Source organism: Phacochoerus africanus, chromosome 4 (assembly GCF_016906955.1).
Source record: "Phacochoerus africanus isolate WHEZ1 chromosome 4, ROS_Pafr_v1, whole genome shotgun sequence".
In the NCBI taxonomy this organism is placed as follows: domain Eukaryota; kingdom Metazoa; phylum Chordata; class Mammalia; order Artiodactyla; family Suidae; genus Phacochoerus; species Phacochoerus africanus.
The window spans coordinates 75682259-75702985 of NC_062547.1; the positions used below are offsets into that span (position 1 = coordinate 75682259).

The 20727-nt window shown below is 53.4% G+C and overlaps 1 protein-coding gene across 8 annotated transcripts; it reads right to left on the reverse strand.

Annotated features, from left to right (window-relative positions):
- Window positions 1-777: 777 nt before the first annotated feature.
- On the reverse strand, window positions 778-13249 carry TLE6 (TLE family member 6, subcortical maternal complex member). 8 transcript variants are annotated; one of them, XM_047777583.1, is made up of 17 exons: window positions 13139-13249; window positions 12451-12556; window positions 11378-11451; window positions 10372-10417; window positions 8809-8850; window positions 4708-4770; window positions 4356-4623; window positions 4216-4238; window positions 3848-3908; window positions 3660-3763; window positions 3533-3570; window positions 2928-3180; window positions 2588-2838; window positions 2167-2308; window positions 1338-1488; window positions 1041-1117; window positions 778-893 (listed from the first exon to the last, which is right to left on the reverse strand). In XM_047777583.1, the coding sequence occupies exons 2-17, from the start codon at window positions 12517-12519 to the stop codon at window positions 789-791; spliced, it is 1767 nt and encodes a 588-aa protein (XP_047633539.1). In that variant the 5' UTR covers window positions 12520-12556; window positions 13139-13249; the 3' UTR covers window positions 778-788. The 8 variants fall into 8 exon arrangements, with proteins under 8 accessions (XP_047633539.1, XP_047633537.1, XP_047633536.1 ...); XM_047777581.1 differs by having other exon boundaries at window positions 2588-2832; window positions 3660-3908; XM_047777580.1 differs by having other exon boundaries at window positions 3660-3908.
- Between the last annotated feature and the right edge of the window lie 7478 nt (window positions 13250-20727).

Sequence of the window (20727 nt, forward strand, 5' to 3'; positions counted from 1 at the left end):
GGCTGCAACCAGAACCATGGCTCAGAGGGAACTGAGGATGAGGCAGGGAAGCTTCTGGAGGGGAGATGGCAGGGTGGCAGTATCCCTGCTGGAAACAGTCATGCCTGGGTAGTTTCTGAAGACGGGCTGGTTCTCTGGTCCAGATGATGCCACCCAGGATGCTGTTCATCCTGGAAGGATGGGGGTGGGCAAATTGTGCTTTCGGAGCCCTACTGAGAGGATGGAAGAGTGCTGGCCAGTGAGAGCCACTGCTGTAACTCTCCCCCTTGGCATGGCTGACACTGGTTCTGTGTAATTCTTGGTTGCAGGGCCATCCCAGGCACTGTGGGATGCCAAGGAGCACTGCAAGCCCCCACCCACCCCATGCCAAGAGCCCCTGCCCCCCAGGTTGTGACAATCACACTTGACCCCAGGCATGGCCCGGTGTCCCTTGGGGTGAGAAGCACTGGTCTAACAACGCAGGTGTCTTGAATGACTGAGGACCCCATCCCTGGGTTTATAGGCAGGGCCTGGGAACATCTCTGCGTGAGACGAGATGAGCTCACAGAGTAGGAAGAAGGGTTCCACATCCAGCCCCCACAACAGTGGGGGTCAAGGGCTCTGATCAGTCTCAGGAAATGTGGACTCAAAAGGCCCAGAGACGCAAGCTGGACAGAGTCCTTCCAAATCTCCATGCAACGGCTGGGGCCAGGACGCAGCACCAAATCAATTCTTTTTCCAGCTGCTTTATTACACGTGACAAAGATCACAGGCCCAGTCGTGCCCACCCCACCCACCCTGGCAAGGCCTCAGTACATGATCTGGTACACTGAGGCGTGCTCCCTGGACCCCGTGATGATCAGGCGGTTGCTGGCGGATACATCACAGCACATGATGGAGGATGACTCAGGAACCTGGAGAGTCGGGGAGCAGAGTGAGGGGGCTCACCAACCCCTACCCTTGAAGGCCCATCAGTTCAAACATAGTCCCTTCGGAGCCTCTGCATTTGGAGCTCTGGGCTCAGCCCCTGAGTGTCCCACCTGCCTGCCCCACCCCAGTACCTGGACCACTGCGGTCCCTGTGTGCCTGCTGTAGATGCTGACCAGGTTGTCTGTGCCCACAGTCACCCACCACTGGCCTGGAGGAGGCAAAGGGGAGCCCCGTCACAGGGGAAACTGGGCAGGTCAGCAGCTAAGGGCCAGACCCCTGGGTATCTGGGAAGCGGGGAGTCCCCCACCTCCCCCACAGCTCTGTGGAGAGCGTCCCTGAGGGTGGTTCCTGCTGAGGAAGGGCCAGAAAGAGCTGGGTGGAGTCAGTCCGTGTGAGACTGGGGATGTTCCCCACTGCTGGCCACTCACCAAGTGGGGAGAACTTGAGACCAAGGATGGTGGCGTCCTTACACCCCGCCATGTGCTTCTGGCCCCCAAGGGTGGGCTGCAGCCACTGCTGGCCATTGGCTGTGCCCACCAGCACCCACTCCTCCTGGGGGCTGGGGGATAGGCTCATTATCTGGGAAGCAGGTAGCAGGGAAAAAGTCAAGTCTCAGTGGACTCAAGAAACCACAGGAGAAAAAAAAATGGAGTTCCCGTCGTGCCTCAGTGGTTAATGAATCCAACTAGGAACCATGAGGTTGTGGGTTCTATTCCTGGCCTTGCTCATGGGGTTAAGGATCCAGCATTGCCATGAGCTGTGGTGTAGGTTGCAGTCGTGGCTCAGATCTGGTGTTGCTGTGGCTGTGGTGTAGGCCCGTGGCTACAGCTGCGATTAGACCCCTAGCCTGGGAACCTCCATATGCCCCAGGAGCAGCCCTAGAAAAGGCAAAAAGAAAAAAATAGAAACCACAGGAGCACAGGGACCCACCCTGGGGGCCAACTGCTTGCCTGCTTCCTGGCTGTGAGGCCCCAACAAACAAACTTTACATCTCTGGCCTTGGTTGGCTCATCTGCAAAATGGGTATGGTCATCTCTACTTTATCGACTCAGACTCAGTGGGAATAGCAACACCTGATACAAAGCACAGAGGCATCTAAAGTGACCTGGGAAGCTGGGGAGGGCAAAGCTAATGACCCCTCTCTTCACAGCATCACTGAGACTTGGGGACCACTACCTCCCTGCCCCTCCCCCCAGAGTCCACCTCCTTCAGTCCAAGGTCCATCCCAGCTGAGCCGGCCCTACTCCGGCTTCACACCTGAGACTCGAACTGGTATTCCTGGGGCTCCCCAGCAGTCCTCAGGTCCCAGCACCGCAGGTAGGCATCCAGACCCCCAGTCCAGATGGTCTGGTCTTTGACAGCAATGCTCCTGGCTCCGTTCAGGTATCCTGGCAGGTCCCTGGCCAGGAGAGGCATCAGGAGGGGAGTCAGAGCTGAGACTCGGAGATACCACCCACCCAATCACACCCGGGTGACAGATGGGGAAACTGAGGTAGACAAGAAGTACCATGACTGGGCTTGGGAGGAAACAGCCTGGCCAAGTTTTGAACCTGGGTCTTACGCTCAAATGCAAGTTCCTCAAGGAAAGGGACTTTGGCCATGAGACTGCTGGGTCCCTGCTTAGGGGCCAAGGTGGGAAGGGGCTCTAGGGCTGATCCCGCCCATCTCCAGGCCACACCTGACCACGCTTTGGTTCCGAAGGTCCCAGATCCTGATGGTGCCGTTGGTGAAGCTGGCAAAGGCCAGGCTGTCCTCAGGGCTCGCGGCCAGGGCCTGGCAGGTGAGGCCCGTACAGGGCAGCTCTGCTCTCACGTGCAGGGAGGGTGCTGTCAGGTCCCACAGGCTCACGCCGGCCAGGTTGTGGCCGCCCGTCAGCAGGGTGGTGCTATTCGACATCAGCAAGCAGGTGCGCAGGTAGGCCCCCTGGGTCTGGGGTGGTCAGAGCCTGAGCTGAGCTTCCTCCCCTGCAGGTGGCTCTCCCACAAGCTCCGGCCCAGCCTAGAACCAGCCCCTCTCACCTGGACACGCAGGTAGCTCTCTGGAAACGTGGCCTCTGCCACCTGGCCGACCAGGCTCCACACCTTGACACCACCCCTGCCGCAGGTGAAGGCATGCCGCGTGAAGCTGCTGATGGCCGTGGCCAGCACAGGCTCCCCATGATCTAGCCTCCGCATCTTCTCCACTCGGTGTGGGATGGCCAGCTTCTTGGATTGCCAGGGCAAGATGTCAGGCCTATTCCATGTGTCTTCAAAGTCCTCGGGGTCCCAGCATCTTGGGAGGAGAGGCCTCAGGATCGCTAGTCAGCCCGTGAGCCTCTCTGGCCAGAGGGGGACATCTATCAAGCCCCAGCGAGGCTGTGTCCTTTTTCCAACTTGGGGTCCTCTCAGGCTTCATTTCCCTGGCACACTATACATCCCGCAAGGTCCTATCACAGCCCTCCTGGAATTCTCTCTCTCCCGTAACCAAACACTGCTCCCTTCTGCCTGAAATGCTTTGCCCTATCCTAGCAAATTCCTATCCATCCTTCGAGGTCCTAACCATTATGCCCCTTCCTCCAGGAAGCCTTCTTACTCCCATCTGGGCTCCTCCTGCCTCAGACCCCAAGGTTTTGGGACCTACTTACATAGGCTTCAGAAACTGATGGGCTTTCCCAGCAAGCTCCTGCAGGCGGATGGAGGAGATCATAGCTGAGCCACATCCTCGTCCCACCCCAGCCCACCCCAGCCTTCCTGTGGGGTGCCGGGTCTCACCTGGGCCTTGTGGGAGAACACCCCTCCTGCTGTAGTGCCCAGTCCTGAGCTCCCTTTTTGGGTGTCCTCAGAGATGCTGGAGGAGGGCCTGGCAGAGCTGAAAACTGGGCAGATACAAGAGTGGATTGATGGTGGGCATGGCCCCTCCCCCACCCCCAAAGTGGGCTGCCCTCCTCCCACGGGATTACCCAAAGAGGCCTTGGGAAGCACTTCCACTCTCAAGTGTCGTGGTCCTGGGTCCTGGCTTTCCTGCCCGTGGGAATTGGGGAGGTTGTTCAGAACAAAGGACCTGCCGGCGGGGGGGTGCTCTGAGAACCAGAGCTGGCTTGGAGGGCCCAGGTGGTGTGGACAGGATGCTCCAGCGGCCTCAAGTGCCATCCCTCCATGCATGTGGAACTGCAGACAGGCTCAGGTCCTCCGAGGGCACTCAAGGGCTAAGAGTGGAGGGAGTAGGCCAACCCCACGGGCACCCAAATGCCCAACCTGGGGGCTCAGCCAGGATGACACCCAGCCCAGAAGCACCCCCCTCCAGGTACCCGGGATTCCAGCTACTTACCAGGTCTGTTGCCTGTTCGGTCACTATGACGATGGGTGGAAGGAGAGGACAGAGGGGGAGACCAAGGCGACCAAGGTCAACGGGTGCTGTCCCTCCTCGTTCCCCACGCCCTGCTTCCCCTCACCATCAGGGAGACTCACTCATGCATCTTGGGTACTCCCCCTGATCGTGAGTCAAGGCAAACATCCGCCAGAGTAGTTCCATCAGAACATCCTGCCAAAACCGGGGCTCAGTGTCCCAGGATGGCCACGTGTCTAGCTGGTGGACTGTGTCCTTGTCTTCTCCAGGGGTCTGCTGGGGCCAGTCGGATGACCTTGTGGCCATAATGTCTTCGAAGTTTGGCCTCTGGAGACTGGAGGGCTGCAGGGTCTCGGGCCCTGGGTGCTGGGAGTCCTGGTTCCCCTGGTGCTGTAGGGTATGGGGTCATGAGGGGTCCAGGAGGCGCCTTTGCCCCAGCCCGTGCCCTCCCTCCTTGGGGACCCAGGAACCTACCTTCCCCAGCTGGAAGCCCAAGGATTGGCTACAGGTCTCCATCATCTGTAAGAAGTTCTCTGCCTGGAGAGAGGATGTCATCCCAGCTAAAGCTTCCTTATCAGACAGCCCTGGGCACCACTGCCTCCCTACAGGCCAGTCTCCCATGTGCAAAACAGCTGCACCACCTGCCTTGAATGTTTCTGGGTGGGTTCATGGTCATGCAGAGCCCTCTGTCCCACACCTATCATGGATCAAGCCCTTGGTACCCAGAAGCTGGCTTTGGCCGCAGATGACAAAAATCGAGCCCTAATCACCAGTCAACATAATACGGTAAAAAGTATCACCAGATCTGAGTTCACAGCCAACTGCTCTTCTTGGGAAGTTTGAAAACTAAAGCCTGAATGCCACCCCTTGTTTAAGATAGCTTCAAGAGGAGTTCCCATCATGGCACAGCGGAAATGAATCCAACTAGGAACCAAGAGGTTGTGGGTTCCACCCTGGGCCTCACTCAGTGGGTTAAGGATCCGGTGTTGCTGTGAGCTGTGGTGTAGGCCGAAGATGCATCTCAGATCTGGTGTTGCTGTGGCTGTGGTGTAGGCTGGCAGCAACAGTTCTGATTAGACTCCTAGCCTGGGAACCTCCATATGCCAGGGGTGCAGCCCTCAAACGACAAAAGAAAACTAAAATAGCTTCAAGAAGCAAAGGTATGTAAAAGTTCCCTGGTGAGTTAGGGACCTAGCACCATCACTGCATGGTTCTGGTTGCTATTGTGGCGTGGCTTTGTTGATCCCTGTACTTTCACACGCTGTGGGTGAGGCCAAAAAAAAAGAAGAGAGAGAGAACAAAGCTTTGTGTACACATGTCTGGGGATGACAACTGAATTTGCTTAAATGTTGCAAAAATCCTAAGAAACAAGTGGTTACCTCTTGGGGAGCAGAGCAGGTGACAAAGCAGATAGGGGTAGGAGGGTCACTTATTTTTAAAGTCAGGGAGTTCCATTGTGGGCAACTGGTTAGGGTCTGGCACTTTCACCCCTGAAACCTGGGTCAGTCCCTGGTCTGGAAACTCAGATCCCACATGAAGCTGCTGCATGCCATGGCCAAACAAATTAAAACCAATTTTTAAAAAAGTCAACAGTTAACTTTATCAGGAAAAAAAAAAGTTGGGAGGTCCCATTGAGGCTCAGCAGGTTAAGAATCCAACTGGTATTCATAAGGATGCGGGTTCCATCCCTGCCCTCGATCAGTGGGTTAAGGATCTGGCACTGCCGTGAGCTGTGGTGTAGGCTGCAGACGAGGCTCAGATCCTTCCTTACCATGGCTGTGGTTAGGTCGGCAGCTGCAGCTCTGATTTCACCCCTAGCCTGGGAATTTCCATATGCCGGGAGTGCAGCCCTAAAAAGCAAAAAAAAAAAAAAAAAAAAAAGAACCCCCCCTCAAAAAAAAAAAGAAAAAGAAAATTAATAGCCACATGTGTGCTGGGGGCTGCTGGACTGGACAGTGAGGCACCAAAAATCAAGAGCAGTGGTTTCCAGAATGTGCCCAGCATCCAGCTGAGGACAGAGACCACACAAGACAGCAAGCTCCCCCCAGTATTGCCCAGGAGTCACTGTAGGGAGACCCTTCTGGACAGATAAGGGGTTCTGTGGGAATATGTGTATGTGCAGCTATATTTAGTCCAGACAGACTAAATACAGTGTTATTAGGAATGTTCTAGACCTGCCCGTCTAAGGTGGTTGCCGCTTGCCTCACAGAGCTTTTGAGTACTTGAAATGTAGACAGTGCCTACTTGATGAATGTCAACTAAAATTTAAAAAACCATGTGTGTCCTGTGGCTATCAGGATGACATGGATTTCTGATTTGGCTTGTGGCTTCGGAGGCAGCGCCTATGGGCCTCATGAATGCACACGCCCCTCCATGGTAAATGCCAAGAAGCTCCCAGACTGGCCCAGGGTGAATTCCGAAATCCTGGGCAAATGTTCCGATTCACGGAGAGAGGTAATTGCTAATGGAAAGGCAGCATAAGCGCCATGGCTGTCAGTTGTGTTTCCATTCTGCGGATGAGAAAACTGAGGCTCAGAGCATCAAACCCAACTGCCCAAAAAGAGATGCGGGGGCCCAGCATGTTTATCTGCCTCCACTCCCAGGCGGGTCCCATCCTCTGCCAGTCAGTGCAAACAGGATGGTGGAGGGAGAGACAGGGAGGGGGTCCTACATCCCAGAGCCAGAGCCCTCGGTGCGCCAGGCTGCTACCTCCTAGGGCAGCCAGTGATGGATTCCCCAGCTGGGCCTCCCAGCAGCATGAGGCCCAGGGGAGCCTTCCCCAATTCGCCCTGGCTCGTTAATGTGCAATTTACTGGCACTTTAATGCACTCAGCATGAAAAGTGCTGCTCCCTCCTGCCTGCGTGCTGGCCCTCCCTGGGGAAGAGCTGTGTGCAGGCAGGCTGGAGAGCAGGGGGGCTGCTGCTGCTGGGGATTTTAAATGCACGGCCAGGAGGCTGGGAAAAGAACAAGGAACGGGAAACGGGAGGGGGAGGTGGTCTGTGTGGAACCACAAGACAGCTAAGGATCAGGATGGTCACCTGGGGCCTTCTGTGGGGGGAGGGGATGCTCGGTGGAGACCCACCCGAGCCCCAAGCATCCTCATCCGTTTACATCTCCATACTCAGCAAGTGCTGTCAAGTTCCTCCCCAAAACACATCCACAATAGGATTGCTTCTCACCACCAGCATCCCACACCTGGATGGTCCTAACTGGACCCCAGCTCCTGTCCAGGCCCTTAACTGTCCATCCTCCCTGCAGCACCCACCAGAGGGCGCGTGTGAACACCTGAGTCAGGTCCTGCCCGCCCTCTGCTCACAGCCCTCCTGGGCCCCCACCTTCCTGGGGTAAAAGCCCAAGTCCTTCTGGAGGCCCACAGGTCTCTGCAAGATAGGCACCTGTCACCAACCTGATGCCGCCTCCTCCCTCTGTCTCCCTCATTCACCCTGATCCAGACACAGGGGCCTCCTCGACGTCCCTCCAACACACCAGGCCCAGTCCTGCCCCAGGGCCTTTGCACAGGCTGTGCCTTCTGCCTGGTCTACTCCTCATTCTAGACACCTACACTCCCTCTCTGATCTCCTTCAAGAGTTTTCCCAAATGTCACCTTCTTAGCCAGCTTTCCCTGACCACCCTGAATGGCAACCCACTCTTACCTTGGTCCCGCATGTCCCCTTGGGGCTTCCTGATTCCATCCCTGCCTTGCCCCAGCCTTCACCATCTGACACTTCTGTTTACCAAGCTCCTCTCACCCCAAGGGCAGCGGTTTGCCTGTGTTCTCCTTTGCTATTTCCCTGGCGCCTACAACAGCACTTGGCAAGAAGGTGATGGATAAATATCTGTTGAATGAATAACCGTGTTCTGGTTGCTTCCTGCTCCCCCCCCTCCCCCCCCCCCACCTCCCGCCGCAGCCTCAGCGCCCGCCCCCCCCTGCCCCAGGCTCTGGATCTGTCTTTCTCTGTTCCCTGAGCTCCCCACCCCAGGCCCTGCTAAGTCGCAGACACGGCCCTGGCCCTCCGCCAGTCACATCTGGCACAGGCAGAAAGTCCCGCCAGTACCCAGGAGAAGGGGCCAGGTGGCGGGAGGACAGGCAGGGGTGGAAGCTGTGCTTCAGCTTGGGCAAGGCGCCCTGTGCTGGGAGCTGGGCCCCCGTGCAGGCCTGCTCCCCCGCCCAACCTCGAGTGTGAGCCAGGCCCTTGAGAACCTCAGACACATGGAGACCACATCCGGCTGAGCCTGGCGTATAACAAACGGCCCCTTCCTAGCAGAGGCAACTAACCCAACCTGCTGACAGGCCCCTGTTCTCGTCCAGCCATGCAAAAACCAGTGGGGGGATGCGCTGACTGGGAATGCAGATGCACTCCTGAGATGCGGGGGAGGGCGGGCCCACCTCAGAGCCCCCTTGGTCCCCAGCCCTCCAAGGCTCTCACCTCCCTCGGGGTAAAAGCCCAGGTCCTCCCATGGCCCCCAAGGCCCCTTGCAACCTGCCCTGTCCCCTCCCTTCCTCCCTCTCTCCCCCTTTCTCCTGCCTTGCAAAGAGGGGCAGCCCCATCCCAAGCTCCTGGTCCCTCATTCACCTGCTTGTGATGTTCCTGGAGCCCCTGCCGGATCTTCTGGAACTGCAAAGGAGCAACGGCAATCACACGGGGAGGTGGTCGATGCAAATGGGCAAGAGTGCAGAACTGAATGCTGTGTGTGCTTCTCCTCAGCTGTGTGACCCTGGGGAAGTCGTGCTACCTCTCTTGTCCCTACTCTCATCAAATGGGATACCGCCTACCTCACTCAGACTGGGCTGTAATCACGGAGACCCCTGGCTTTCACTCCAGATATGAAGTGAAGGTCAAAGGGGGGCATGGCCTACCCCTACCCCCTCCCTGCCCTCCCCACCTCCCTCTTGCTCACTCTGCTCCAGCCACTCACTCTTCCTCCAACAATGCAGGCCTGGTCTCACCCCAGGATCTTTGCGTGTGCTGCGACTTCTGCCTGAAACAACCTTCCCTGTTCTCTCTAGGGTGGCAGGAACTCCTTATCTTCCATGTCTCATCACAAACATCACTTCCTTTGAGAGGCCCTTCCTGATTACCTTAGCTCAAAATCTTTTTTTTTTTTTTTTTTTTCTCTTCTGCTTTTTTAGGGCCGCACCTTTGGCATATGGAAGTTCCCAGGCTGGGGACTGAAGCAATCAGAGCTGCAGCTGCCGGCCAACACCACAGCCACAGCAATGCGGGATCCAAGCTGAGTCTGCAACCTACACCACAGCTCATGGCAATGCAGGATCTTTAGCCCACTGAGTGAGGCCAGGGATCAAACCCACATCCTCTTGAATACCAGTTGGGTTTGTAACCTGCTGAGCCACAACAGGAACTCCCACCTTAGCTCAAAATCTTTACTCACTTTCACCCCTTCACCTTCTGTTTTTTTTTTTCCGTCTTTTTGTCTTTTTGGGGCCACATCCCACATCTGTGGGATCTGAGCCACGTCTATGACCTGCACCACAGCTCACGGCAACGCCAGAACCTTAACCCACTGAGCGAGGTCAGGGATTGAACCCGCATCCTCATGGATACTAGTCATTAACCAATGAGCCACGATGGGATCTCCTTCTGCTTTCTTGATGCTGATATTTTGTGACTCTCATTTCCCTGTTTGCTTATCTGTTTCTCTCCTTCCTTTAGAGCTGACTGGTCCAGTGAGGTAGCCACTAGTCAAGTGTGGCTCTAACTTTTGATCAAGTTAAATTCAGCTCCTTACCAGTGCTCAGGGGCCACATGTGCCTAGTGGGTGCCATATGGGACCCTGTTGATAGAGAACATTTCTATCTTCATGGAAAGTTCTAGAAGACAGCACACACTAGGACATACACCCCTGAAGGACAGGGACTCCAGTCATGTCTTATACCCCTAACTGACTCACTGAGCCAAAGAAATATCTCCTTAATTTAAATATGCAATTGTTTTCCATATTTTATTAAGAAAAACTAACAGGAAGCTTGGCCTCAGTGAGTTGCCTCAGTTGTCTAAAGTAAGCAAAGTAGAGGAGCAGGTGTCCCCAAAGCTGACTCCTGAGGCCAAACAGAACAGCCCTTTCCCTTTCCAGGAGAGGGGCTGCCTGATGGGGGTGGGCGGAGGGGCGGGGCTCACCAGGTAGTAAGCGCTGTTCATCTGTGATGTCAAGTGAGTGGGGAACCTGCCAAGAAAGACAGAGCAGATTCCTCAAAACCCTTCCCCAGCATGAGCCCTGTCCCCAGCCCCTAGCAGGGCTGTTTCAGGAAGTGAGCTAGTCCCTTCTAGGTGCCATTTCTTTTTTTTTTTCCGGCTGTCCCAGGGCATATGGAGTTCCCCCAGGCCAGGGATCAAATCTAAGCTACAGCTGCGACAAGGCTGGATCCTTAAACCACTGTGCTGAGCTGGGGCTCAGACCTGCGTCCCTGTGCTCTCAAGATGCTGGCCATCCTGATGCGCCACAGCAGGAACTCCTTTTTTTTTTTTTGGTGCCACATTGAAGGCAGTGTCAAGATGAATCTGGTTTTCATGTTCTTTTTTTTGGCTACGTGTGGCATGTGGAAGTTCCCAGGCCAGGGATCGAACCAGTGCCGCATTGGTTACAACATTGGATCCTCAACTGCTGAGCCATCAGGGGAACTCCTTAATGCATTTTGTGTTTTTTTCCCTTCCTTTTTAGGGCTGCACCTGCATTACAGCACATGGAAGTTCCCAGATTCGGGGTTGAATCCGAACTGCAGCTGCTGGCCTACACCACAGCCACAGCAACGCCAGATCCGAGCCACAGTTCATGCAATGCAGGATCCTTAACTTACTGAGCGAAGCCAGGGATCCAACCTGCATCCGCATGGACAACAGTCGGGCTCATTACCGCTGAGCCACAATGGGAACTCCTTCAAATATACAATTGAATGCAAGCAAATTCACACTAAATGACAAAATAAATCAAACATTTAAATGCAAGCCAGGTTGGTTTTTTACTGGTTTTCCTTCCTTTTTGCTTCGGCCTCCAATATGCTTCCTCCCCCCACTCCCTTCCTTTTAATGGTTCTGACTTTTAGGCAATGAGACACCAAGTGGGATTTTTTTCCTCAGTGGGACTTAGGGCCACAGCCAGGCTCCAGCTGCCGAGAATGGCCCTCACCTGGGGAACTGCTGCTTGAGTTGATCCAGAACCTCCTGGTAGTTCAGGGCTGGAGGGCTGGCCTCAGGATGAGCCTGGAGAGATTGAAAGAGGGATAAACAAGACCCACAGGCTCCCAGTATCCCAGCAATCAGGTCATCAGTTCCCAGGAGGGAGGGGTGGGACTTCCTGAGACCTGAAGATAATTGGCTTGCTCTCTTATTACTTAAGCACCCACAGGCATCTTCCATTTTGCTTCTTGGCCTAAAGTTGAAAATATTTACTCTCTGGGCCTTTAGAGAAGTTTGCCTGCCCCCGGCCTAAGCTTAGAAATAGTCTTTAGGGAGTTCCCGTGGTGGCGCAGTGGTTAACGAATCTGACTAGGAACCATGAGGTTGCGGGTTCGGTCCCTGCCCTTGCTCAGTGGGTTAACGATCCGGCGTTGCCGTGACCTGTGGTGTAGGTTGCAGATGCGGCTCGGATCCCGCGTTGCTGTGGCTCTGGCGTAGGCTGGTGGCTACAGCTCCGATTGGACCCCTAGCCTGGGAACCTCCATATGCCGCGGGAGCAGCCCAAAGAAATAGCAAAAAAAAAAAAAAAAAAAGAAAGAAATAGTCTCTAGGAAGGAATGGGGGGGGAGGGGTTTTTTTTGGTTCATAAAATATTAACTGAGGATTTCTCATTGTGGTGCAGAGGAAACGAATCTGACCAGTATCCGTGAGGATTTGGGTTTGATCTCTGGCCTTGCTCAGTGGGTTAAGGATCCGGCATTGCCATGAGCTGAGGTGTAGGTGGCGGACTCAGCTTGGATCCTGTGTTTTTGTGGCTACGGCTGCAGTGTAGGCCAGCAGCTGCAGCTCCGATTGGACCCCTAGCCTAGGGACCTCCATATGTCATGGGTTCAGCCCTAAAAGGACTAAATACATAAATAAAATATCTTAAACCATGATGGGTTGGTGTCCCCAGCTTAAGGCCTGGCAAGACAGGCCTACGTCTCTTCCTCTCTCAGGAGCAGGAGAACTAGATTTGAGCCCAGCCCCCAACCTCTTACCCCCTCTCCCCCAGGGGCTAATGCCAAGCCAGGCCCTCCTTACCAAAGTTCCTGGAGGCCTCACCATCTTTTGAAGGTGCTCGTGGGGGCTGCGATGGCCCCGAAAGGTCATCTTCAGTCAGAAGTCACAAACACTTTAGCCAGGGACTCTAATAAAAGTAACAAGACAGCAGATCATGAACACAGAAGGCTGGGCAGTGGCAGGGACAGAAGCAGCCCTACCCCACCCTCGGCCTCCCACCCACCCCTGCCAGGACCCAGTCCTGAGTCCCCAGTCCCCTCCCTGCCTGTGGTATTCCACGGCATTCCCTACATCCTACATTCACTCATCTACCCCGCTGTTGGTTCCAGCTGTGTTAATTAGTGGTGGGGACCCTAGGACCTCACCCTATGAGGTGGTGGGGGGGTATGGTTCTGAACACCTACACACCCTGCCAGGAGCAGTCAGGGTGGGGGGAAACCCAGAGATGCCAAAGCTCAATCTTAGTTTTGAGACAACTTCTTAAAGTACGGGAGAACATAATTTGGAAAGGGGTTTTGACGGACGAGTAAGAGTTGGCCAGGTGCATTAGGAGAAATTTCTCAGGAGGAAAGAGACTTCGCTCTACTCCAATCACTCCTGTAGCAGCAAGCCTAACCCTTTACTTCGCTTCTGCCCCTCAGCATCCCTCCAGCCTCCTCCCCAGCCCAGGGACCCTGAGGTCCTCCAGGAGACCGGCCGGTCTACTCGCCTCCCTCAAGATCGTGGCCCGTGAGGTGCCAGGAAGATGCCGCGAGGGTCGGCCAAGTTCAGGCAGACTGGAAGCGCCTCCTCCCATCCCCCGGGGCCAATTGACCCATCGGGCCCCATCCCGGCCCGCCCCGGCCCCGCCCCTGCCCGCCCCAGCCCCGCCCCGCCCCGCAGCCACCTGAACCGGGAAGCTGGTCAATGAGCAGGCAGCAGCTGCACGTGGGCTCAGGCTCCACGGGCGGCTGCTGGCGGCGCTGGCCAATGGCTAGGCTTCTTGCCCACGTGGGTCTCGGTCGCCGTCGCTGATTGGTCAGCTCTCCCCAGCCGCCGGCCGGACTGTCAATCAGCGCGCCCGGCGCCGCAGCTTAACCCTCGCGGTCCCGCTGCAGGAAAGGGTTGCGTGCAGAGTCAAGGTAGTTTGGGGTTCAGGCTGGAGTAAAGATATTTAGGACAAGGGGTTTGGGGGTCTGAGAGGGTAGAACTTGGGAGGGCCTGGGAGGCTTGTAGTTGCCTTGTTTGGTGAGAAGCCTTATAATTTTTTCGTCTTACCCAGGAGTGACTCGTGGTTGGGAGGCGGGGGTGGGGTGGGGCGCTGAGAGTAGAAGTGGGGGGATCTTAGGTAGGGCAGTCTCGCTCTAGTCCTTAGATACGCACTAAGACCCTTTTCCTCAATATTAAAAAACTGAACTTTTTTAGTTCCAGGCTTCCCAGGAGCCAAACCCAGGGCTGTGCATTTTATCAGCGAATTTTCCCTGCTGCTCTCCAAGCTCAGGGACAGAGGCTCTGAGAATCTGAGAACCAAAAGCGGGAGCTGCAAAGGCCTTGGGACTATTGGCTTAGTTCAGCTCTCTCAGGTTCAAGGCCAAGAGAGAAAGAGTGGTGGGTACTCTAGGCCTGGGGTGATGTCAGACTTAGGGGTGGGGTGTGTGGAGGGATTCTGAGATGTGAAGCCGTTAGTCCAGAGTTTGGGGTGAGACGCCAAGTTTGTGCCCACCCCAGAGCCTTTACACTGGCTCTTCTCCCCTGGGCCAGAGAGGGTCTCTCCCCTGACTGCCACTGACTGGATCCCTCATTTTCAGCTCTGGGTCAGAGGTCACCACCTCAGGGAGGCCTCCATTCTCCCTTTCTTATTTTTCTCCAAATCTGGTTTATATTGGAGCTAATCTTGTAATCTCCATGGCCCTAAACCCTGTTGTGTTCAAAATTCACAGAATGCTGACAGGGATTCTTATACCTGCCTGCACCTGGAGGGGGTGGGGAGGATGCTGGCTTGGGATCCACACAAACCAGAGAAATCTCCCCCACAACCCCATCTTGCGCTTTGTGGGGGGTGAGGAGTGTGTAAGGGAAATAGGCCACTGAGGGTTCAGATCTTGGGATGTGCAGCCCCTACGGGTTATGATGTAAACACACAAATTGGGTGTGGAGAAGAAAGTGAGGGCTGCCACGGATTGGCGGCAACTAAAGGTTTTCGCCCTTGATCCCTCCATTGGCCCTCAATTGAAGTGTATTATATTTATGGTCCAGTCTGCTGCTAATTGCCTCTCCCTGTGTGCTCTCCTCCTCTCCGTGGTTGTTGTTGGTCAGCTGGACACACCAGTTTATCCGAGGCTGTCTTGTCTCCTAGGGTATCTGCTGGATACCTGTGGTTATTTAAATTAAAATGAATTAAAATGAAATAAAACTTAAAAGTCAGTTCCTCGGGCACCCTGGCCCGAAGAATGTCAATTGCTCAGTAGCCACGTGTGGCTGGGGATAACCATCCCCACTGCAGATCTAGAACCTTCCCATCACCTTAGAAAGTTCTGCCAGTGAGAGCAGAACCAGATCTGAGGTTCTTTTTTGGCCAGACCCAAGGCATATAGAAGTTCCCAGCCAGGGATCAAATCCCAGCCTCAGCTGAGAATCCTTAACCTCCTATGCCACCGCAGGAACTCCCTGAGGGTCTTAAAAAAGAAAAAAATCCTAGGTCCCTGTGGAAATCAGAAGCATTTTAGAGTAGCTACTCTGTCTCCACTTGTGGGATGTCCCTGAGCGTGGGGTTGGGGTCACATTTGCCATTTTGGCTGATGTGGCTCCTTCTGCTTCTTCCTTTCACTGTCCCCTGCTTGCTCCAGCCTGGCCAGCAGGGACACAGCCTCCTTGAGCGCTCAGAAAGGGGGCAAATGACACAGCTCCTTGGGAAGGAGGAAGCTAAGATTTCCTTCTTGGTTCTCGAGTTATTGTGGTTTACTTGGAAATCCAAGGTTTGAATGAAAGTTGGAGAGGAAAAGTCTTTGCATTTCCAAAGCTCTTTCATTCCCCTGGGCCCACCCCGGAGACCTCAGACCCTGCTGCTCAGAGGCCCCAGGATCACTTGGGTTGGGTGTGGACCAGGCAGGGGGCTCAAGAGCCCAGGGTGGGGAGGGGGCTGTGGAGTGACCACAGAGAGGTGACAGCTGGGAGGTAGTGACAGGTTTCAATGCCACCCCCTCATACACGTTCTCTCTCTCATCCCCAGAACCTCCCAGTGGGCCACGTGGGCCACAGACAATAGCCAAGTGACAACAGTGCAGGTGAAGCTGCCGAAAGGCTGGAGGTAGAAGGGTGTGCGTTTCCAGGCAACAGATGAATGACCAAGAAACTGCAAGCCAGAGACCCTCCAGAGATGCTGGCCGGGCTGGGAGTTGCCCAAGGACCCTAGGCCCCCAGCTGGCCCTGCTCCCAGCCACCACATGAACTTAGCCTGGCCCTAGGAAAAGTGAATTGATTGAATTACCCGGCATTGATTTCGGTTTGCTTTCTGCCACCTGGTGGAAAGAGGTTCGCGTTCCTTTCCTGCATTCCCTTCCGGGCGCCGCTGTAACAACCACAAACCTGGGGAGCTTAAAACAACAGAAATGTATTCTTTCCTATTCTGGAGGCGGGAAGTCCAAAGTCCAAAGTCAAGGCTTTGGCCAGCAAGGCTCTGCTCCCTCTGAAGTTCTTCAGGAGAGCATCCTTCCTGCTCTTCCAGTTTCTGGTGGTGCGGGTGGCCTTGGTTTGCAGATGGGTCACCCCAGTGTCTGCCTCTGTCCTCACATGGCCATCTGTGTGTGTCCAAAGGTCCCTTTTCTTTTTTTGTCTTTTGTCTTTTTAGGGTCGTACTTGTGGCATATGGAGGTTCCCAGGCCAGGGACTGCCAGCATACGCCACAGCTCACAACAACGCCAGATCCTTAACTCACTGAGCGGTGCCAGGGATCAAACCCACGCTGTCATGACTATTAGTTGGGTTTGTTAACCACTGAGCCACGACGGGAACTCCCTTTTTTGTTTTGTTTTGTTTCTACAGCCACTCCTGTGGCATATGGAATTTCTCTGGCTAGGGGTCAAATCAGAGCTACAGCTGCAGGCCTACACCACAGCCACAGCAACATCAGATCCAAACCACATCTGCCACCTACCTTGCAGCTTGTGCAACGCTGGATCCTTAACCCACTGAGTGAGGCCAGAAATGGAACCTGCATCCTCATGGATGCTCATCAGATTCTTAACCTGCTGAGCCACAACGGGAATGCCCAAACATCCCTCTTCTTATAAGGACACTAGTCACTGGATTTGGAGCCACCCTACTCCAGTATGACCTCATCTTATTTAATTATATCTGCTAAGACCCTGTTTCTGAACAAGGTCCTAGTCCCAGCTACCAGGGGTAAGGACTTAAATGTATCATTTTAGGGGATACAACTCTACCTTCCAGCAGGGAAGAGAAAAGAGAAATTAAGTAACTAGAGCAACCCCCTCAACCCTCAGTGATTCCTGACATCCCGGTTGTGCATGGGAGGAAACAGGCTCAGAGAGGTTGACTGACTTGCCCCACGTCCTGCTGTTACTCAGTGGCTAAACTGAGATTTGAATCCCAGAAGTACACGGATAACCCTTACACCCTAATGCCCAGATCTTAATGAAACCCCTTTGTTTGAACTGTCTACATAGTGGTTGGGTTGGACCACCAAACTTGGAGGAAAGTGTAACCATCCCGAAGTGAATTTGGGATCTCTGGGACCTGGAGCTCCTAAAGAAATCTGGATGTATTAGTTAGCTACTGCTGTTTTACAAAGTGCCCCCAAGCTTAGTACCTTGAAATAGTAAATGTGTATCACTTCATAGGGCTCTGGTGGTCAGGAATCTGGGGGTGGCTTCCCTGATTCGGTGTGGATCACTGGTGAGCATGGTGCACATTTATCCACATTTCAGCCTTTCTCATACCCCCTCCCCCCCCTTTTATTTTGGCTTTTTAGGGCTACACCCATGCAGCATATGGACATTCCCAGGCTAGGGGTCAAATCGGAGCTGTAGCTGCCAGCCTGCACCACAGCCACAGCAAGACCAGATCTGAGCCACGTCTGCAACCTACACCATAGCTCATGGCAATGTTGGATCCTTAAACCACTGAGTGAGGCCAAGGATTGAACCCACATCCTCATGAATACTAGTTGGGTTTGTTACTGCTGAGCCACAACAGGAACTCCTCTTGTTCTCTTCTTTACAGTGAACATCTTCTGCCATCCAGAACTCAATTTAAAATCTCTTTTCAAGGAGGCCCCATCCCTATCTCTTTCTTGCTCCCCTAATCCTAATCACTACCCCATGATTTTTCAATTGTATTTAATTCTCCCTTGTCCATCCCGTCTGTGCGTGGCTGAAAGGATGACTGGGGGATGACACTTGTGTTCATCCAAGTGCATTTTTGGTGCTTATTTTCCTCCCATGGCTGGGTCTCAGGTGGGGCCCAAGGTGGCTCCCCAGAACACCCCACATGCTCTGACTCTTCCCCACCGGGCTGGGCAGGCTGGTGGTACTGAGGTTGTCTTTTGAGGGCCAAGCCCTGGCCGCTGGTTACATCCATCCCAAAGTGTCAGTTCATCCCAATCCATACTTTGACCCCACCAAGAACCCTCCTTCCCCTGGGACTTGGTGAAGGGATGTGACCCATTTGACGTCTGAACAGCAACTCTTCCACCCACCCAGCCACTTGGCGAACATGTAGGGCTCAGCAGGACCATGGTGGTTAAATCAGGCATTTTAGGCTGCTGACAGCTTCCCAGCAAACTTCCAATGGGCCAATTGTTCATCCAATGATTCCTCTACATGAAGGTGGTGGCTTTATCCCAGTGGGACCCTCAGGGGACTGAGAGGCTGCAGAATACCTTCTTGGGGGTCCAGCTCACTCCCTCTATGAGGAGGGAAGAGGAGAAGATAGTCAGCAAATTAGACCTCATACCCATGCATATAGAATTTCCTGGGCCAGAGATGGAACCCATGCCTCAGGGATCGGAACCAGTGTAGTGAGGTCAGTCTCAACCTGCTGTACCACAAGAGAACGCCAAGGTTCTGAGTTGAATGTGTGGTCTCTGTCACCCTCTGCCGGGGCAACTTTTTAATTACAGCTTTATTGAAGTATAATTTACATAACATGAGTTGACCAGGTATGTTCTTCTCTAGATATATCTTTATAACATATGTGATATTTTGTGTTTGATATTTTTCACTGAGCTTATTTTTTGAAGTCTGTCTATATTTTTGCATGTGTCAGTACTTGTTTCCTCTTTATGGCCAATAATATTCCATTGCATAGATGGACCACTTTTTTTTTTTTTTTGGCTGCATTGACAGCATATGGAAGTTCCTAGCATATGGAAGCAAACCTGCACCACAGCAGTTACCTGAGCCACAGAAGTGACAATGCCAGGGAGTTCTCATCATGGAAACGAATCCAACTAGGAACCATGAGGTAGCAGGTTAGTGGGTTGCTGTGAGCTGTGGTGTAGGCTTGGATCTGAAGTGGCTGTGGCCAGCAGCTGTAGCTCCAATTGGACCCCTAGCCTGGGATGCTCCATATGCTGCAGGTGCTGCCCTAAAAAGCAAATAAATAAATAAATAAAATAAAAAGAAGTGATAATGCCAGGTCCTTAACCCACTTAGCCACAAGGGAACTCTGGGATGGACCACATTTTTTTCATCCTTTCCCCTGCTGATAGACATTTGTTTTGTTATGAACAACCCTGCTTAGGTCTGTGCATTGGAACTTGCTTTCATTCCTTTCCAGGGGATGCCTATGAGGTAGCTACGGTGGGATCAGGTGTCTGCTAACCTTTTTCAGAAGCTGCTAGGCTGATTCCAAATTGGCTGCCCCACAATCCATTCCCACCAACGGTTCCATGAGGGCCCAGTTGCTCCACATCTTCCCAGAGGGAAACATTTACATTAGGGCATGAGCAGTGGCAAGAACTTCCTCCTCCTCAGAAGGGGGTCTCCTGGTGGGCAGGTGCCACCTTGCCCTCATCAGCCGCCAGGCTGTCAAGCTCCAGTCCTGATTTTGAGTCTCATTTCTGCCCACCCTTTGAGATGGGATGCCAGAATCACAGAGGCAAGTGGGTCTGGGTGGTTGGGTGGATGGAATCCAGACCCTTCAGTTCATCTGTTTATCTGCCTTTCTATTATCTAGCATCTATGGATACTTTAAATAATGTTCCACTAGGAGTTCCCACTGGTGGCGAGTGGAAATGAATCCAACTGGTAGCCATGAGGATGCAGGATCAATCCCTGTCCTTGATCAGTGGGTTAAGGATCTGGCATTGCTGTGAGCTCTGATGTGGGTCGCAGATTCGGCTTAGATCCGCCATGGCTGTGGCGTAGGCCAGCAGCTGTAGCTCCGATTCGACCCCTAGCCTGGGAACTTCCATATGCCATGGGCATGGCCCTAAAAAAAGCAAAATAATAATGATGATGATGATGATGATGATGTTTCACCAAAGACATACACTGACACGTTGTTCCTAAACAGGAAATCATTCTTTTGTGATAACTTTTAATGGAGAGTAATCTGTAAAAATAGTGAATTACAATGTTATACACCTGAAGCTCATATAAAACTGCAAATCAACTCTATTTCAATACAAAATAATAATAAACACGAAACAAAAGGAAACAAAGAGAACCCAAAGATCTCAAATGACAAGTGACCATGATCTGCTGGGGCCTCAGTGGGTTCCTTGAAATTTGCTGCTTTTTACTTTTCTTAGGGTATTTACTTTCAAATATTTGCACCAATGGTTCTTAAACTTGTATATGAATCAGAATCTCTGGGGAAGTAATTGTTAAAACACAGATCTCTGGGCTCCAATCCCAGAGTTTCTTTTTAAAAATTACTATTATTTATTTATTTTGCTTTTTAGGGCCTCACCTGGGGCATATGGAAGTTCCCAGGCTAGGGGGTCAAATCAGAGCTGCAGCTGCCAGCCTGCACCACAGCCATGGCAATGCTGAATCCTTAACCCACTGAGTGGGGCCAGGGATGAAACCCAGGTCCTCGTGGCTACTAGTCCTTATGGCTACTAGTCAGGTTCCTTACTGCCGAGCCACAACAGGAACTCCTAAGCCCAGAGTTTCTGGTGAGGTTGTCTAGGGTGGGGCTTGAGAATGGGCATTACCAGCAGAGGGTGGGGTGCGGGTGGGGGGAGGGCGATGCAGCTGGCCATCGCAGGTTGAGCTCTGGTGCTCTCCATGGATTTGCAGTGGTGGACATGATGATTCCATGTGATGATGGAGGCTTTAGCTCTATCTCACT